General features: G+C 51.4%; 2 protein-coding genes across 12 annotated transcripts in view; one reads left to right on the plus strand and one right to left on the minus strand.

Annotated features, from left to right (window-relative positions):
• Positions 1-302: 302 nt before the first annotated feature.
• On the plus strand, positions 303-4,123 carry Smpd1 (sphingomyelin phosphodiesterase 1). The gene is made up of 6 exons (XM_021166689.2): positions 303-776; positions 1,161-1,933; positions 2,445-2,616; positions 2,852-2,928; positions 3,320-3,465; positions 3,594-4,123. Exons 1-6 carry the CDS (start codon positions 471-473, stop codon positions 4,001-4,003), a joined length of 1,884 nt encoding a protein of 627 aa, XP_021022348.1. The 5' UTR covers positions 303-470; the 3' UTR covers positions 4,004-4,123.
• A 489-nt stretch (positions 4,124-4,612) lies between these two features.
• The window catches only part of Apbb1 (amyloid beta precursor protein binding family B member 1), a 23,106-nt gene continuing 11,526 nt past the window's right edge, over positions 4,613-16,192 (minus strand). For 2 of the 11 annotated variants that reach the window (XM_029479816.1, XM_029479815.1), the window contains exons 3-15: positions 13,633-13,808; positions 13,483-13,539; positions 13,306-13,391; positions 13,135-13,198; positions 12,599-12,748; positions 12,098-12,225; positions 11,993-11,998; positions 11,580-11,694; positions 11,352-11,436; positions 11,023-11,106; positions 5,573-5,688; positions 5,265-5,441; positions 4,613-5,183 (exon numbers count right to left, since the gene is read on the minus strand). In XM_029479816.1, coding sequence (XP_029335676.1) covers positions 5,016-5,183; positions 5,265-5,441; positions 5,573-5,688; positions 11,023-11,106; positions 11,352-11,436; positions 11,580-11,694; positions 11,993-11,998; positions 12,098-12,225; positions 12,599-12,748; positions 13,135-13,198; positions 13,306-13,391; positions 13,483-13,539; positions 13,633-13,808 — 1,412 coding nt within the window. In that variant the 3' untranslated portion in view covers positions 4,613-5,015. Of the gene's footprint in view, positions 5,184-5,264; positions 5,442-5,572; positions 5,689-11,022; positions 11,107-11,351; positions 11,437-11,579; positions 11,695-11,992; positions 11,999-12,097; positions 12,226-12,598; positions 12,749-13,134; positions 13,199-13,305; positions 13,392-13,482; positions 13,540-13,632; positions 13,809-14,682; positions 15,022-15,306; positions 15,579-16,192 lie in introns of those variants that run through there. The other 9 variants (XM_021168926.2, XM_021168930.1, XM_029479820.1 and 6 more) reach the window with 8 other exon arrangements.

A 16,192-nucleotide genomic window follows, 5' to 3' on the forward strand; every position in this document is an offset into this window, starting at 1 on the left:
TGGGGTGTTGGGGGAAGACGAGGGGCGAGGAGGCACCTGGGAGTTCCCTAAAGGGCAGAACCCATCGGGTTCTGGGCAGAAAGCATCGGGGCCGCCGCCGGCAGCCTCGCGCAGCAATGACTCGGGGTGGTGAAGCTTGTCTCTACGGAGGTCACCTACCCAGCCCAACCCCGCGGGTCCTACGACCGCCCAGGGCGATTGGGCTGAGGCTGAAGAAGGCGGACCAGGGCGGGCTGGCGAGCCCCCTTTTGCTCCGCCCCCAAGGCTTTGACAGCGCTCCCCCACGGTTGCTGGGCCATAAGAGGAACAGGAAGGGGAGGAGCTGTTTTGTGGCTGGCTGCTGAGCTATCAGTCAACCACAACGAAGGGTAATCAGGTGTCTCCAGCGTTACCCGGGCCCCCGAGGGCCAGCCAGGGCTTCGGCCTGTGGGGCCTGGAGGGGCGAACCAGTCCTGTGTACGAGCCTGGCAATGCCCCACCACAGAGCGTCATCCGGCCAGGACCACCTGAGAGCCGGCTGGGAGCAGAGACTGGAGAGGTCCTTACCGGCACCCAGAGTGGGACTCTTTTGGATGGGGCTGGGCTTGGCGCTCGTTCTGGCTCTGTTTGACTCCACGGTTCTTTGGGTTCCTGCCAGAGCTTATCCTCTTCCTTCTGAAGGCCATTCTGTCAAATTCAGTGCCATAGCGCCGCCGCTCCAGAATGCCTTTGGGTGGCAGAACCTCACTTGCCCCGCCTGCAAAGTCTTATTCACTGCTCTCAACCATGGGCTGAAGGTGAGTGCATGAAGGGCTGTTGTGGAATGCTGGGGGCAGGATGAAGGGCACTGGTATGCCCGGGGGTAAGGGGCAATGTATTTCTGGTAGAGAGTGCTTCCTATGCATCCATGTTACCACTACCCCACTGTGACCTTTGTAAAGTAGGGAGAGTAAAGTCAGCTGGCTAATTGTGGGCTTGAAATGGTAGAACACCCTGAGCTAGAGTAGGTGCTAGAGGCCTGGTGCTGAACTGCTGGGCAGTGTGTGGGAGATACTGATGTCTCTTTATCATGGTGACAGAGTTCATCCTAGCTCCGATTTAGACATGGAAGCCTGTGGAGTGGTGGCCAGGGTTCACTTGTTCTGTCTCTGACCTCTCTTCATTGGTTCCTTCCACCACAGAAGGAGCCCAATGTGGCACGGGTAGGCTCTGTGGCCATCAAGATATGCAAGATGCTGAACATAGCACCACTAAATGTGTGCCAGTCAGCCGTCCATCTCTTTGAGGACGATGTGGTGGAGGTGTGGACACGTTCAGTTCTGAGCCCGTCAGAGGCTTGTGGCTTGCTTCTGGGCTCCTCTTGTGGGCACTGGGACATCTTTTCGACTTGGAACATCTCTTTGCCATCAGTGCCGAAGCCACCCCCAAAGCCACCGAGCCCACCAGCCCCAGGTGCCCCTGTCAGCCGTGTCCTCTTCCTTACTGATCTACACTGGGACCATGAGTACCTGGAGGGCACAGACCCTTACTGTGCAGATCCACTCTGCTGCCGCCGGGGGTCCGGATGGCCACCCAACTCCCAGAAGGGGGCTGGGTTCTGGGGCGAGTACAGCAAGTGTGACCTACCCTTGCGAACGCTAGAAAGCCTGTTGAAAGGACTGGGCCCTGCCGGCCCTTTTGAAATGGTGTACTGGACGGGAGATATCCCTGCCCATGATGTCTGGCAACAGTCTCGCCAAGATCAGCTGAGGGCCCTGACCACCATCACAGACCTCGTGAGGAAGTTCTTGGGCCCCGTGCCAGTGTATCCTGCTGTGGGCAACCATGAGAGCACTCCTGTCAATGGCTTCCCTCCTCCCTTCATAAAGGGAAACCAATCTTCACAATGGCTCTATGAAGCCATGGCCAAGGCATGGGAACCCTGGTTACCAGCTGACGCCCTTCACACCCTCAGGTACTTACTGTCGATGGAAACCCAGGAAGGAAGAAGAAAGATGGATGAGGGAGAAAGGAGGAGGGAACTGGGTAGACTACTTCAGCAGGTGTCCTCAGCACTCTCTACTGTCCTCCCTAACCTGACCCTGCCTTCCCTTTAATTATCTCCAGCCACCCTCTTTTCAGAGCTAGCAGTACATCCCCACTCCCTAGCTTGTGTCTTTGCCTACAGTAGCTCTCTTTGTAAAATGAATTCTCCCTCCCTCTTTAATATCTCCTATTTTTTCTCAACGTGGCCAGGCCTATAACATCTCCTGACAGAAAGGCCTTTGCTTTCTGACTCACCTCACTCTTTGTCCTGAATTCATGGAGCTCTCAACCCTCTGAGGCTTCTTTACTGTCAGAGGAGCCCTATAATTACTGCTGTTGGTCTTCAGCTAGGGTGGGAGCTCCTGGGGGTGGGAAATGACACCATGTGTACCTCTGCCTGAGGTGCAGGACTATTGACACCTTGGTTACTTTTGTTTCAGAATTGGGGGCTTCTATGCCCTCACCCCACGCCCTGGCCTCCGCCTTATCTCTCTCAATATGAATTTTTGTTCCCGGGAGAACTTTTGGCTCTTGATCAACTCCACAGATCCTGCTGGACAACTCCAGTGGTTGGTGGAGGAGCTTCAGGCTGCTGAGAATCGAGGAGACAAAGTAAGGGGATGCATTATGAACCGAGTGGAGAAGGTGCTGTTGGGGCTGAGGAGAAGCTGCTGTGTGTGGGGCTGAGATCTTTGAAGAGGGGAGTGTCACTTCACTTCCTAGAACTACTGTCTTCCCTGGGTCCATGGTCACCTTCCTATGTCCTTCGTATACTCAATCTTCTGTCACTCCACCCAAGGCTGCCTGGATTCCTCAATGCTCTGACTGCCCATAATTCTCCCTTCAGGTGCATATAATTGGCCACATTCCTCCAGGACATTGTCTTAAGAGCTGGAGCTGGAATTATTACAAAATCATAGCCAGGTAAAGGGATAGAGGGCTTGGGTGTGGAGACTGAAGGGTTAAAATACCCTCAACAGTCAGGCAGTGGTAGCACATGCCTTTAATCGAAGCACTCTTGAGTTCAAGGCCAGCCTGGTCTACAAAGTGAGTTCTAGGACAGCCAGGGCTGTTAACACAGAGAAATCCTTTCTCTGGAGAAAAAAAAAAAAAAAGAAAGAGAGGAAGGGAGGGAGGGGGGAGGGAAGAAAGAAGGGAAGGAAGGGAGGGAGGGAGGGAACAATTCCCTCAAGCACAGAGTCTCACAATCTGGAGGAGCTTCTTTGCCAGGTGCAGAACGACCACCCTAACTCCTCAGGTCTACCCACCCTCGTTTCTGCTTCCTTATAGCCTTCTATCACTGTGTCTGGGGCAGGTATGAAAACACTCTGGCCGGTCAGTTCTTTGGCCACACTCACGTGGATGAGTTTGAGATCTTCTATGATGAGGAAACTTTGAGCCGGCCACTAGCTGTAGCCTTCCTGGCGCCCAGTGCTACAACCTTTATCAACCTTAACCCTGGTGAGTAAGGCAGAAAGGGAGCATTCCTTATCCCGAGGCTGGTGTGACAGAAAGGGGTGGAAGCCAAAGCAGGTCCTCCTAAAGTTCCTTTGTTCCCTTCCTCACCACTCAACGCTCCCTTCTCACAGGCTACCGAGTTTACCAAATAGATGGAAACTACCCCGGAAGCTCTCATGTGGTCCTGGACCATGAGACCTACATCCTGAATCTGACCCAGGCCAACGCACCAGGAGGCACACCAAGCTGGAAGCGCCTCTACAGGGCTCGAGAAACCTATGGACTTCCAGATGCGATGCCTGCCACCTGGCACAACCTGGTCTACCGCATGAGGGACGATGAGCAACTCTTCCAGACCTTCTGGTTTCTCTACCATAAGGGCCACCCACCTTCAGAGCCCTGTGGCACACCCTGCCGCCTGGCCACTCTGTGTGCCCAGCTCTCAGCCCGAGCTGACAGCCCTGCTCTGTGTCGCCACTTGATGCCCAATGGGAGCCTCCCAGATGCCAATAACTTGTGGTCACGCCCCCTGTTGTGCTAGTATTCCAGGTTCCAGACTGGGGAAAGTTCATGTATTAGAAAAGGGATAGGGCTGGTGAGATGGCTCAGTGGGTAAGAGCACCCGACTGCTCTTCCGAAGGTCTGGAGTTCAAATCCCAGCAACCACATGGTGGCTCACAACCATCAGTAACGAGATCTGACTCCCTCTTCTGGAGTGTCTGAAGACAGCTACAGTGTACTTACATATAATAAATAAATAAATCTTAAAAAAAAAATAAAAAGAAGAAAAGAAAAGGGATACATTCCTGAGTGCTGCTTATCTACCTGAGGCAAAAGCTTCAGGCCAGGGAAACAAGCAGCCTCATGAGAGTTTGTTTGGCTACACTGTGGATTACCCCTGGGGCTGATGTCTGACCTCGGCTTTGTCTAGGTCTCAGTGCTCTGGATAGTCAGACAGGAGCTATTGCCTGAGCCTGTGCTATGAACCTCTGAACCCTGTACTGTTACCTGATCCTGCCAGGCTGTTAAAATACAGAGACTCACACTTCAGACTCCACTGTTCCAATTTCTTAGTCCCAAACAGGCAGGGCAAAGGGAAGTTGGTAGCATGACCTTGACTGAAGAGTTGCATGAACACAGGAAGACACACAGCAGCGCAGACAGACTTTATTAGTGATATCAGTACAGCGGAGGTGCCCGCAGAACACGGGAGAGGGGATCCATGAGACCAGTCCCCTCCTCCCCCTGCTGGGCCTTTGAGGATGGGGCCTGGCTTGGACCAGTTCTTCCTGCTCCACCTCAAACACTGGGGATGGAGAGCCCAAGGCTGGCTTTGCTTCTGGCCCCTCATGTCATCAGTCCAGTGTAATGACTTCTGTGAAGGAATTCAATTTCTCTCTCCCAGGCCCTAGGTAGGGAACCCCAGCTACTGAGGAAGGGCAGCCCAGGGGATGTGGGGTGTAGGAAGGACATCCACAGCCCGCCCCTACCTGCCCCAAACCCTTGAGTTCCCTGGGGCCCAAACAAGCAGGCAGAGGAAGGATGGGAGTTCTTCATGGGGTCTGGGATCCTAGACGTTTGGGCTTGAGGGAACCCCACAGCGACTGAACACCCCTGCGGACAGTCCACCCTACACGTCTTGCAACTGACTCCGCAGGGGGTGCTGGGAGGCAGGAGGTGGAGGTCTGGGAGCGAGCATCCAGACACTTCTGGTAGCGGAGCTGTGGAGAAGCAAAGGGACAGTAACTCTCCGTCTCAGCCCCTTCAGGTCACACTGCTATCCCACTACCCTGCCTACTTACCATGCATGCAGCCTGCACAGCCTCTGAGAGGCTGGCAGCATTGGGCTCACACCAAAACATGTGACAGCAGAAGGAGGCTGGGCCGGCAGCCATGATGAATGCGAATGTGTGCACATCTCTGCCCACAGCCAGGAAGGAGAGAAACCGCACCCGACACTCCCCAAGCACCGCTTCTGTCTGTAGGGGAGGCAGCCAGTTAAGAAGAAAACCCCCTAACTCTATACTACTGGCAGCTCTTCCCCTGACTCGATTCCCACTCATGGCAAAGCTCAGTCACAGTCACAAGGTCTCCTACCCCAGCGCTTTACCTGCTGGTGCAAGATGGTGAGGGTGGCAGGGGCCACGCTGACATGACTTGGAGTCCACTGCTCACGGCTACTGGAAGACAGGACTGACTCCAGGGCCCCATTAATCACGTCTACCCCTGAAAGATACAGACACAAACATGCAGGACTGAGGGAAGGAAGAAGATAGCCCATCTTACCTACATGGAGCCTAAGGGTGCTGCTGTCTAGGTACTCTTCCTGGACACTCTCCTTGACTTCAGTGACGTGTGACCCTTTCTTGTTTGTCTTATCTTGAATCTCGGGTTTGGTTTTGTTCATTGTGTCTATCTCTTACTTCAGCGCCCTAAATGGACAGACCCCTCCCAATTTCCCCATGTGTTACTCTATGCATTCAAACATTACATGGCTCCTTTCACAAAAACAGTGGCTTCTGATCAGCCAGGATAGCCCCCCCACCCCCAGACCCAAACCTTTTTAAAAAATCTTTAATTTATTGTATATTTATTGTGTATGCATGGAGGTCAAAGGACAACATGCAAGAGTCAGTTCTCTCCTTCCACTATGTGGGTCCAGAAGACTGAAGTCAGGTTGTCAGGCTTGGCTACACATGCCTTTACCAGTTGAACTACCTCCTGGCTCTGTTTTTCTGTTTGTTTGGTTTGGGTTTTGTTTTGTTTGAGAGACAGGGTTTCCTTGTGAGTTCAAAACCTGGTCTACATATGGAGTCCAGACCAGCCAAAGTGACATAATGAGACCTTGAAAACAGAAAGAATAGTAGCTGGGAAAAGGACTCAGCTCAGCAATTGGGGCCAGCTACGGTGGTGCGTGACTTCCCTGCGCTCTGGAGGCACAGGCAGGCAGACCTCTGTGAGTTTTAGTCTGGCCTGATAATATATAGTGAGTCCCAGACAGCCTGAGCTATGTAGAGAGATTTGTCTCAAAACCAAAACCAACCAAAACACACACACACACACACCCCAAATAAAAGAATAAACCAAACAACCAACAAACAAATAGGTTCAGCAGGAGTGGGAGAATAAGAGAAGGTGAATATGAACAAAATACATTATATACATGTATGGAAATGTCATAGTGAAACTATTATGTATAACTAATACTTAAAAACATTGAGATAAAAAACAAAGGTCTCTCTGGGAATGCCAGCACTTTCCAGAGCCAAGAGAATCGCTGCAAGTTCAAGTCTAGGATGGACTACACATAGTTCCAGGCCATTCATGGCTCTACTGCAAGACCTTGTCTCAAAATCAATAATCCCATGATGGTCTCCTCCACTTCAAACTGCTTTTAAACTTCTATAAAATCCCAGCATACGGAAGGCAGAGTCAGGTGGATCACCACAAGTTCAAAGCTAATATAGTCTAAACAAGTTACAGTTAGAGCTCTGTGTGTGTGTGTGTGTGTGTGGCACGGGAGGGGGTGTGTTGGGGCAGGGAGATGTTTAGATTTCAGTGAAAACGATGACCTAAGGACACATTCTATGACTAATGGCCAAGTCTCCAAGGACTCTTTTCCAGTATCCATCTTAATATTCCTGATTAACATCCTAGGTCCCACCTGGGAAGCCTTCTCCAGGGCATGGAAAGAAAGATACTCCAGAGAGAACTTTTGTTGTTTTCAAGGCAAGGCTTCTATGTGTAGCCTCCACTGTCCTGAACTTGCTCTGTAGACCAGACTGGTCTCAAACTCACAGAGATCTGTCTATCTGCCTGCGTTTGCCTCCCTAGTACTGAGATTAAAGGTGTGTACCACTACCACCCAGCCTCAGAGAAAACTCTTCTACACTGGACTGTAGACACAGACTAAATGTAAATGGATTTTATGTTTCCTATTCTTAACTCAGGGGTTATCTGCTGAAGATTTCAGATACATGGCAATGTGACTCTCAAGGCAGCATAGGCAAATGCAGGAAAATGAAAAGTCTAATAACACTGGAGTGCACAGGAGGATGACGACACAGGAAAGGAGCAGATGGCAGAGTCACGCTGCAAGGGGCTCAAGAGACAGGCAGAATGGTGTGATGTCTACAACATTTAAGCTCAAATACTAGGAAATTTCAAAGTTCGCAGGAGAGGAAGGAACCAAAGTTAAGCTGAAGAATATGCCCAAGATCTTGGGTGGAGTCTGACTTCTGAGTCTACCTTGTGAGGGTCAACAGGAAGGTGCTCTAGAAAAAGGCAGCTGGCTGGGTGAGGTGGTGCACATCTTTAATCCCAGCACTTGGGAGGCAGAAGCAGGTGGATATCTGAGTTCAAGACCAGCCTGGTCTATAAAGAGAGCTCTAGGAGAGCTGGAGAGTTAGCTCAGCAGTTAAGAGTGCTGACTGCTCTTGCAAAGGTTCTGACTTCAATTCCCAGCAACCACATGGTGGCTCACAACCATCTGTAACGGGATCTGATGCCCTCTTCTGGTGCATCTGAAGACAGCTACAATGTGCTCACATACATAAAATAAAAATAAAAAAAATAATAATAATAAAATTTTTTTTAAAGAGAGAAAATCCTAGGAAAGCCAGAGCTATACAGAAAAGCCTTATCTTGCACAAAAGGAAAAGGGGGACATCTAAATAGCTGAATTTCATAGCCCAGGGTTAAAACCTCACCTGCCTACACTCCTATTTCCACTTTCCTTCTGTGCATTCCCCTCCCCACTGTACCAGTTGTTACTTTCAAATGCACCATGCAATGCACTTCTTACTGTTGATCTCTCCTTGCTAGAATCTAACCTATCTGAGGTCCAGAATCATGGCCAATGCCTTGCACTGATGTGTGCCAAGGATTTAAATCATGCCTGGCACAAGGTATTCAAGAATAATCTCCTGGGTGGGTGGATGAACACTGTAGCCTCAGGAGAACAGTGTGTAAACAGTGGAGGGAGACAAAAAGGGATAAAAAAGATAACTCAACAGACTTGCCACGCAAGCCTGATGGCCCGAATTTCTCCCCAGGACCCACTTAAAGGTAGGAGAGAACTGATTTCTCAAAGTTGTCCTCAGACTTCAATAGATCAACATATCACACAGACACGCACACTTTACAGATATAAAAGAGGAAGGAAACTAAGAACGCGCTGGTCCAAAAGAACAGTCTCTGAGAACTTGTCCTCACCTCCAACCCCAAGCTTGGTTATTTACCTCTCCTTTCTCTCCCTCTCCCTCTCTCCTGTCCTCTCATTACTCTCTTCCTCCTGCACTGGTTTCTTTGGGAAGTAGGGTCTTCGTAGCCCAAGCTCACAGTTCTCTTTCCTCTGCCTCTCCAGAGCTGGGATTACAGGCATGCACCAAGATGTTGGGACTCTGTCTTTTAACATGCGCCACATCCACCATTCCTTGGAGTCCTCTCTTTGCCTCCTCCTCCTCCCTCTTTCCCACTCTCACTGTCCTGGAAGTTCACCTTCCTCCACCCAGCCATTAAATACAAAGGTAGGCCTAGCACACTGTTCTTCACTTTGGGCTGTCCCTACTCTGGTGCCAACCTCCGCCAGTGTCTGCTACATTTAGAGAAAGGCACCACTATCCCATTGGCACTCAGCTATGCAGTCCAAGTGCTCCTTAAGGACTCAAGTCATCCTTAATGCCTTTGCTTCTTGCCCTACTGTCAATCAGTCACCAAAGCCTACTGACTTACACTCCTTTCAGCCTGCTGTTGTCTAAGACACTCTCATTACCGACTACTTTGAAAAGCAAGCTCCTCCTGCATGTCCTACATTTTCTTGCACCCACTCAACATCTTTCTTCATGGTACAGCCAAAGCAAGCTTTACTGTATTCAAATCTGCTCAAGAAGACTCCTGAAGCCTGCACGCATGGTCAAATGTTCCCTCAAAAGCCCACGTGTGAAAGCCTTGATTCCCAGACCACCAGGTTTCTGGAAGCTCTAGAACCTTGAAGACATAGGAACAGTAGGTCTGTCCCAGAAGGTCTGTCCTGGATAGGAATTGCAAAACCTCAGTTTCTCTTTTTGGTCCCAGGGCAGGAGTGTCTGTGTCTATGCCACAGGCTCCTGGGTGACGTGACACTGCCACAGACAAAGCCAACCAAGCACAAACCAAAATAAACTGCTTCTCTTTGTAAGCTGATCACCTCAGGTGTTTTATATAGTAATGGAAGCTGACCAAGGAAAATGGTTCCCTGCAGCTCTCAATCTTAAAGACCACATCACTGTCTTAAGCCTTCTCCTAGTGCTTTCCTGGTGCCACCATGTCCCCTGCTCTGGAGCCTCACACACCATCTATGCAGCTGAGAGTGACCTTTCCTGGTCACTCTTTCCTGGTCTGGATGATCATCTAGCTCTAACACATCTACTGCTATTCATATTTCTCAGTTCATATGACACTCTCACAGGAAGGCTGTGTTTTCTTTCTTTCCTGTTTTTACAGGGGTGGGATGGGTCAAGGAAACTGACTTTTTCTGTAGCCCTAGCTGGCCAGGTACTCACTTATAGCTCACCAAACTTGCAGCCAACCTGTTTCTGTTTCCCAAGTTCAGGGATCATCAGTGCTGTCACCATGCCAGGCTTCACAGGAAGCCTTCTCTAGCGTCCTAGACTGAATGAAGAGCTTTTTCTGTATCTTGCTACTTCCTTTCTATAAAGGACTTGATTTATTATGACACTTATTTGATTTGGCCTGATTATTCTACTGTAAGTTCCCATAAATTCCACGAAAGCCAGGCTGTGGCCATTGTTTCCCATGGCCCAACACAGGACCTGACACAATAGGTTTCAAAGGTAATTGTTAAGTAAATAAATAAAAAAATGTCAGGTACTGTGAAAGCGTGCTCTCTTGCTTCATCCGCTATAAACCCAGGAGAATAAACCCAAGGTATTACTGTAATTGCAACATGTAGGACTATCAAGAAGTGATGAGGTATAACTCATGGTAGAATAGTTGACTTACACATCTAAGGATTTGGAGTTGATCCCTAGTACTATGTGTGCACGTGTGTGCCAGCAAAAAGTGCATGGGCACATGAGTGTGCACATATATACAACACACACACAAATAAAATAATATATTAAAAACTCTACACTTTTACAATAGTGAAACCTATGTTAATTATGCTTACAGAGTCCTTCTCAGGATGCTCGTGGCTCACAATGAAGATGGTTATATTGAACCCAGTGCCAGGCTAATGCCTGGTGTCTCCAGCCACCCAAACACCTGCTTCCCAAACCCATGAAAGCTCTCCCATGGAATCAGGGATAGGGGAAGAAAGTCTCCCTCTGTGCCTAGCTCAGCACTAGTCTTGTGATAGATGTTCACTGAAACACGCTCACTGGAGCTACAGGCAGAACACTGGACAAGGTTGGCATGGAGGTAGACGGAATGAATTGTGAAAGGCAAGGCGATGCCACATATGAGACAACCCAGGAGAATAAACCCAAGAAAGCCCAGGGTGGGGGACAGAGCGCCAGGACTGAGGGGGCTGGGTCCCTGAGGGAAGGGGACACATACCAACAGGTTTAGCAACTGGCACATTTCCCAGGTAATAGACTTGGAACTTCTGCACCAGCTCATTCTTTGGTGCTGGGAATTCCACTGTGAAGAGAAAAAGAGGTTCCACTGCTCTCCTAGCTTGCAACACCAGTGCATGAACTATGCGTTTTCCCAGCCAAATCCTCACCCCCACTTCTCCCCTGCCTCTTTCTAAGCTTGTCCACTTATGTACTGTAAAGCACCTATCTCCATGTGCCCATGCCTGCCCGGGAGCCTGTGCCTCTTCTCAGGTCACCTCACCTTAATGAGCAAAGCTGAGCTGGGTCTTGTGAGGCTGCGGTACTCACCTTGGAAAGGGACATCCACGAGTTTAGAGTGGTCTAGGGAGAGTCCATTGACCAAGCAGCGAGCATTGCGCCGTTCAGACATGATCTGAGGAAAGAATGGGGGGGGTGCTCTGTTAGAGTTACATTGGCCCTGAAGCCCCCACCTCACTACCCACCGACTCAGCAGCCCTACCCACACCCTTCTAGAGCAAAGGTGACAGCTAGTTCAGGGAGTGGAGGGGGCCGTGCCTTGGAGCAGATCTCATGCAGGCTGGTGGCGATGTTCTTGGCAGGTGCCTCACAGCGAAACACGTGGCACTTGAGCATCTGGGTCAGCTTATCTCGAGCTACGTAGGCAAAGTCCCTGTTGGGGGAGGGTCACCTCAGTGTCTCTTAGAACCATCAAATGCCATGCCTGGCCACCGTCCCACCCACAACCTCCCTGTCCATGACAGCCTACAGGGTTTGGCCCTGGTGTTCTGTAGGTTCTGCCTTAAGGAGCTGGGGCGGACAGAGAGGCAAGCATGCTGAGGTGGGGGATAATGCCCAGCACAGCGGGTGGGGAAAGGACAGGGCACACAGAAAGGGAGCCTAGGTGCTTCGCAGCATCCAGTCCAGGTGTAGGAGGAGGAGGCACAGTCAAAGCAGACGGACGTTAATACCTCTCTCTGGGTCCGGCAGCACAAGAGAGCCAAAGAACAGATTAGACAAGAGGGCTAACTGCTAGATGGATGAGCCTCCCCCACCCTAGAGACTCCCGTGCCCACCTTCCACTGTCCCGCCCAACGCCCCACACACGAATGCTGACTATGGGCTGGGCATGCAGCAGCGTCTGGTTCTGTGGCTCCACCAACTTTAGAGTCTCGTCCTCCAGCTGGAGCAGCAGATCCTTTCCCTGCAAACCCAGGAGGTGGTACTCAGTGGTGCCCTAGTGGGAGGGTGGCAGATCTCTGCCTTCTCCAGCTCAGGGGACACTGGCCACCACTGGGGAGGAGCAGGGCTGACTTGGCTGTCAGATCATCCACCTTTGGGCCTTAGTCTAATAAAGGTTCTTCCATGACTCTTATCATCCCCATCACTGTTAAGCAACCATTCCTCGGGGCGCCAGGCTGGGGTTACACATCCATCCCTCAGAGATGCTCCTTAATTAAACCAATATCCACTCCCATGTCTCCACCAGCCCTCCATGAGACTGGTCAAATCCCCCATATCTCACAATTCCCTGCACACTCCCAGGGTACCACCACCGCACCAGTTCAGGCCCTCACCTCTCCCCAGCCCCCAGCCATCGGATCATGTAGATTGTTTTTGTGGTAGGAGAGCTGGCGGATACAGTTGTTGACTGCCACGCTGCTGCGTCCTGGGGCCAGCTCCTCCTCGGTCATCTCTACCCAGCCTAGGGAGCGCACAGCGAAACACTGCCAGACACAGAAAACAATTGGGGTAGAGATCTGAGATGGAACTGGAGGTGCCTTGGGGCACAGGACAGAGGAGCTTCTGACCTGGCACATAGAAAGTGTGAGGCAGTCTGAACTTAGATGTAAGGTCCCCAAACAAGACATGGTCAGTAGAGATGACTGTGGATCTGAGCCTTGAGAGTCCTTAAGAGGCCCTTGGGCCAACTGAATTAAGTACAGAAGCTGTCAGAAGACAGTTCAGCTCATACACATATCTTTGCCTGAAACTGGGAAGAACTCCTTGTTTGGGAGCTTTGCTGAGCCCACAGACATCCTCAAAGCACAGCATAAGGCCTGTCCTCCACACAAGGGGCTGCTTACAGAATGGGTGCTGGTCTTGAACAAACCTTGATCCCTGGGTTGGCATTCCGTTGGGACAGCTTCTCTTCCTCTTGGGGCACTGGTTCTGGGCTGGAGGCAGATGGGAACACTTGACACAGCACCCCTATTTTTAGAGTTCTCCCAATACCCGTTCTACATAGACCCAGTCTAACCGTAGTCTGCTGCATCTCACTCACCTGAGGCTCTGAGCTGGGAAGGACAATGTCGCCTCCTCAGGGTCCTTCAGTCCCAACTCCATTGGGGCCTCCTCACTGGGTTCATCCTTTGAAAAGGGATTTAGAATCAGGCCAAAATGAAGCCCCTTCTCCCACTTCCCCCCCTCCCCCCAGAGTGAAACTGGTTCCTTCATTTACCTTCCAAAACTCTCCTTCCTCAAAGCCTTCTTGGTGAGCAAAGCCAGTCCAGGTGAGCTGAAGGAGAAACAGATGTAGGGTGGGAGTTTCACCCTGTCCTAGAAGACAGACCCTTCCACCCCTGGCATGGAACAAGCCATTGAGTCTCACCTGGGACTCTTCTTGGGGGCTGCTCCCCTGTGAGGGGGAGGCCCGGCCTGGGGGTTCCCACTGGGTGGTCCCCGTTGGGATGTGCCAGTAGTAGGTCCCTGAGGTGTCCTGTACCCTCATCCATCCAGCCGGTAGATCGGAATCCGTCTCGAAAGCGTTGGGGTTCCAGAAGGAATCTGCCAGGTAGGAGGTTCAGTGAGGGTCAGCCCACCCAACAAGCAATCAGATGGCCCATCCCCGTCCCAAGACCCCATGGATGAGAAGGAGTTGGAGAAGGGACATTATAGTTGCTGCTTGCTTCTAGAGCTGGCACTTGTGTCACCACATTGAGAGCCACCAGTGGGGAGCATGGCTCAGGTCTCCTCCTGGGCCCTGCTGCTGCCTACTGTGGCCACATGGAGAGAAGAAGAAAGCAGAGAGGAAGGAGGAGGAGAGGAGGTAGAATGACCCAGGTCACCTCACGCATCATGCATAGCCTATGTCTAGCTATAAAAGATACACACACTGCCAGCTCCTCCACACATCCACGTGCACACGACCCACAATATATGTAAGCCCCACCACACACCTGTGCATCCATAAACTGCACAGCGCACAGAAAATTCTGGAAGGCATCACATACAGGTATGCTTGTGAGTTCAGGCACAAGCTGACATAGCAACATCAGTTACACACTTGTGTAGAGCTATGTGTGTATATATATATCTATATATGCCAGTCCTACCAACAGGTGTGTACATACAACATTACCAAAACCTCCCAACATATATGTGACAACCACATGCACATGCAGGTGGGGAAACACTCAGATACAATATATTATCAACCTATGCTACCGGTGTGCAGATACTAGACACACACACACACACACATACACAGACACACACACACAGACACACACACACAGAGTCCGAATCTGTGATATATACCCCTCCTCTCCTAGATCTACAGCGCTCCATCCATCCATGTCCCCTGACTATATGCCAGCCACCTCTGCTCTCTTGGCTAGCCCCACCCCACATCACACCCGGGCCCCATGGTGCCCCTCACCTGGACTGTTGTCCTGCAGGATGATAGCCAGGAAGAAGTCCTGGGAGAACATGGCGCTTACTCCCTGCCCCTCCTGCCTCCACCCTCCCTCCTCACATCCCCTCTAGCCTAGCCAGCTGGGCTCACAGCCTGCTGCTGGGCTGCAGAGAAAAGCTCATCCCGCCCCCTTCTCACCAGGGCAGAGCGTCTGCCAGGCAAGATCCTCCTCCGCCTGGAGTTCTCGAGGGAGGGGCCAAGACCACCATACTAAGGAACCTCCTTGGGGGATGGAGATGGATGAAGAAGAGGAGCTCATGAGACCCCAGCTCTTCGGCTCTTCTTTCCTTAGCCAGGTTTCCCTCCCCAGTCCCGACTCTCTACCCCACCCTCCAGTGGTGACATCAAAGCCACAGTTAAGCCAGTCTTACAAACACCAGGAGGCTCAGCCTCTTGGGAATAGCTCAGCCACCTGGGGCCCTGCAGAATCTATAGGACTCAACATAAACAGGGTGTGGCTTCCAAACCCTCAGGGATCCTTCTCCTATCTAGACTCTATCCAGCACTTTCAACCAAAGGGTGGCCTTTGAGGGCCTAAACCCTAGCAAGCTGGAGGATTTGAGGCTTCCCAGCACCACCCCCCCTCACCTGCCAGGGCCCAGCTAGGCTGCAGTGTCTCCTCGGCAACCGCAGCACCGGGATGGCTGGGAGTGCCCAGACTGCTGACGTGCTTCCCGTTACCAAGGAAACCAGGAATCCTGACTGGTCCAAGAGGCAGCACTGAGGGACAGGCAGTCTCAAGATCCAGGCTGCTGGGTACTAAAGGCACAGAGGGGCTGGGAGTAGGCCTGCCTATGCCAAGGTGTTTCCCCACCTAGCATGAGTTATTCGACAAGGTGCTTCTCCATCCTCAGCCTGCAAATGAGGTAAGCCCACAGACACGCAATGAAAAGGAGCTCTTTTTGCCCATCTACCTGCTAGGCAACCATCACTGTGTCTCCACCCTCTACTATCTGACTCTACTGAGGCTCAGCAAATGTGTGCTTTCCCCCAGATCCCCTCAGGACTTTGCCGCTAAAACCTTCCAGGAACACTAACACCAAGGGCCCTTGCCCTCCATAGCCTGCCTCGTGGTCGGTCAGGCATTTCTGGAATCTGGGGGCCAGTTCACTGTTTCCCCTGACTGAGTCATGCACACACACACACTGATCCATCTGCCATTTCTGTCAGCCTGTGCTTTCCTGCTTCAAAAAGCTTCGTCCTTCCGATCTGTCCTGGAGGGGGCAGCTCCTCCCCCCTTGACCATCTGGGAGGCCCTTCTGGAGCTTGGCACATCTCTCTCCAAGCACAGCCCACCCGGGGCCTCTGCTTCCACACACATGCATTAATAACACAACCGTACACTCTCCTGCAGGCACTCACGTGAATCCAAATATCCCCATGGCCCTTTCTTCATTCATCCATGAATGCCTTAGTGGTTTAGGCAGGCAAACTACTTTGCTGATGCTCTCTCTCTCCTCCTGCCCTCCCCCTC

The sequence above is a fragment of the Mus caroli genome, chromosome 7 (genome assembly GCF_900094665.2).
Source record: "Mus caroli chromosome 7, CAROLI_EIJ_v1.1, whole genome shotgun sequence".
Lineage (NCBI taxonomy): Eukaryota > Metazoa > Chordata > Mammalia > Rodentia > Muridae > Mus > Mus caroli.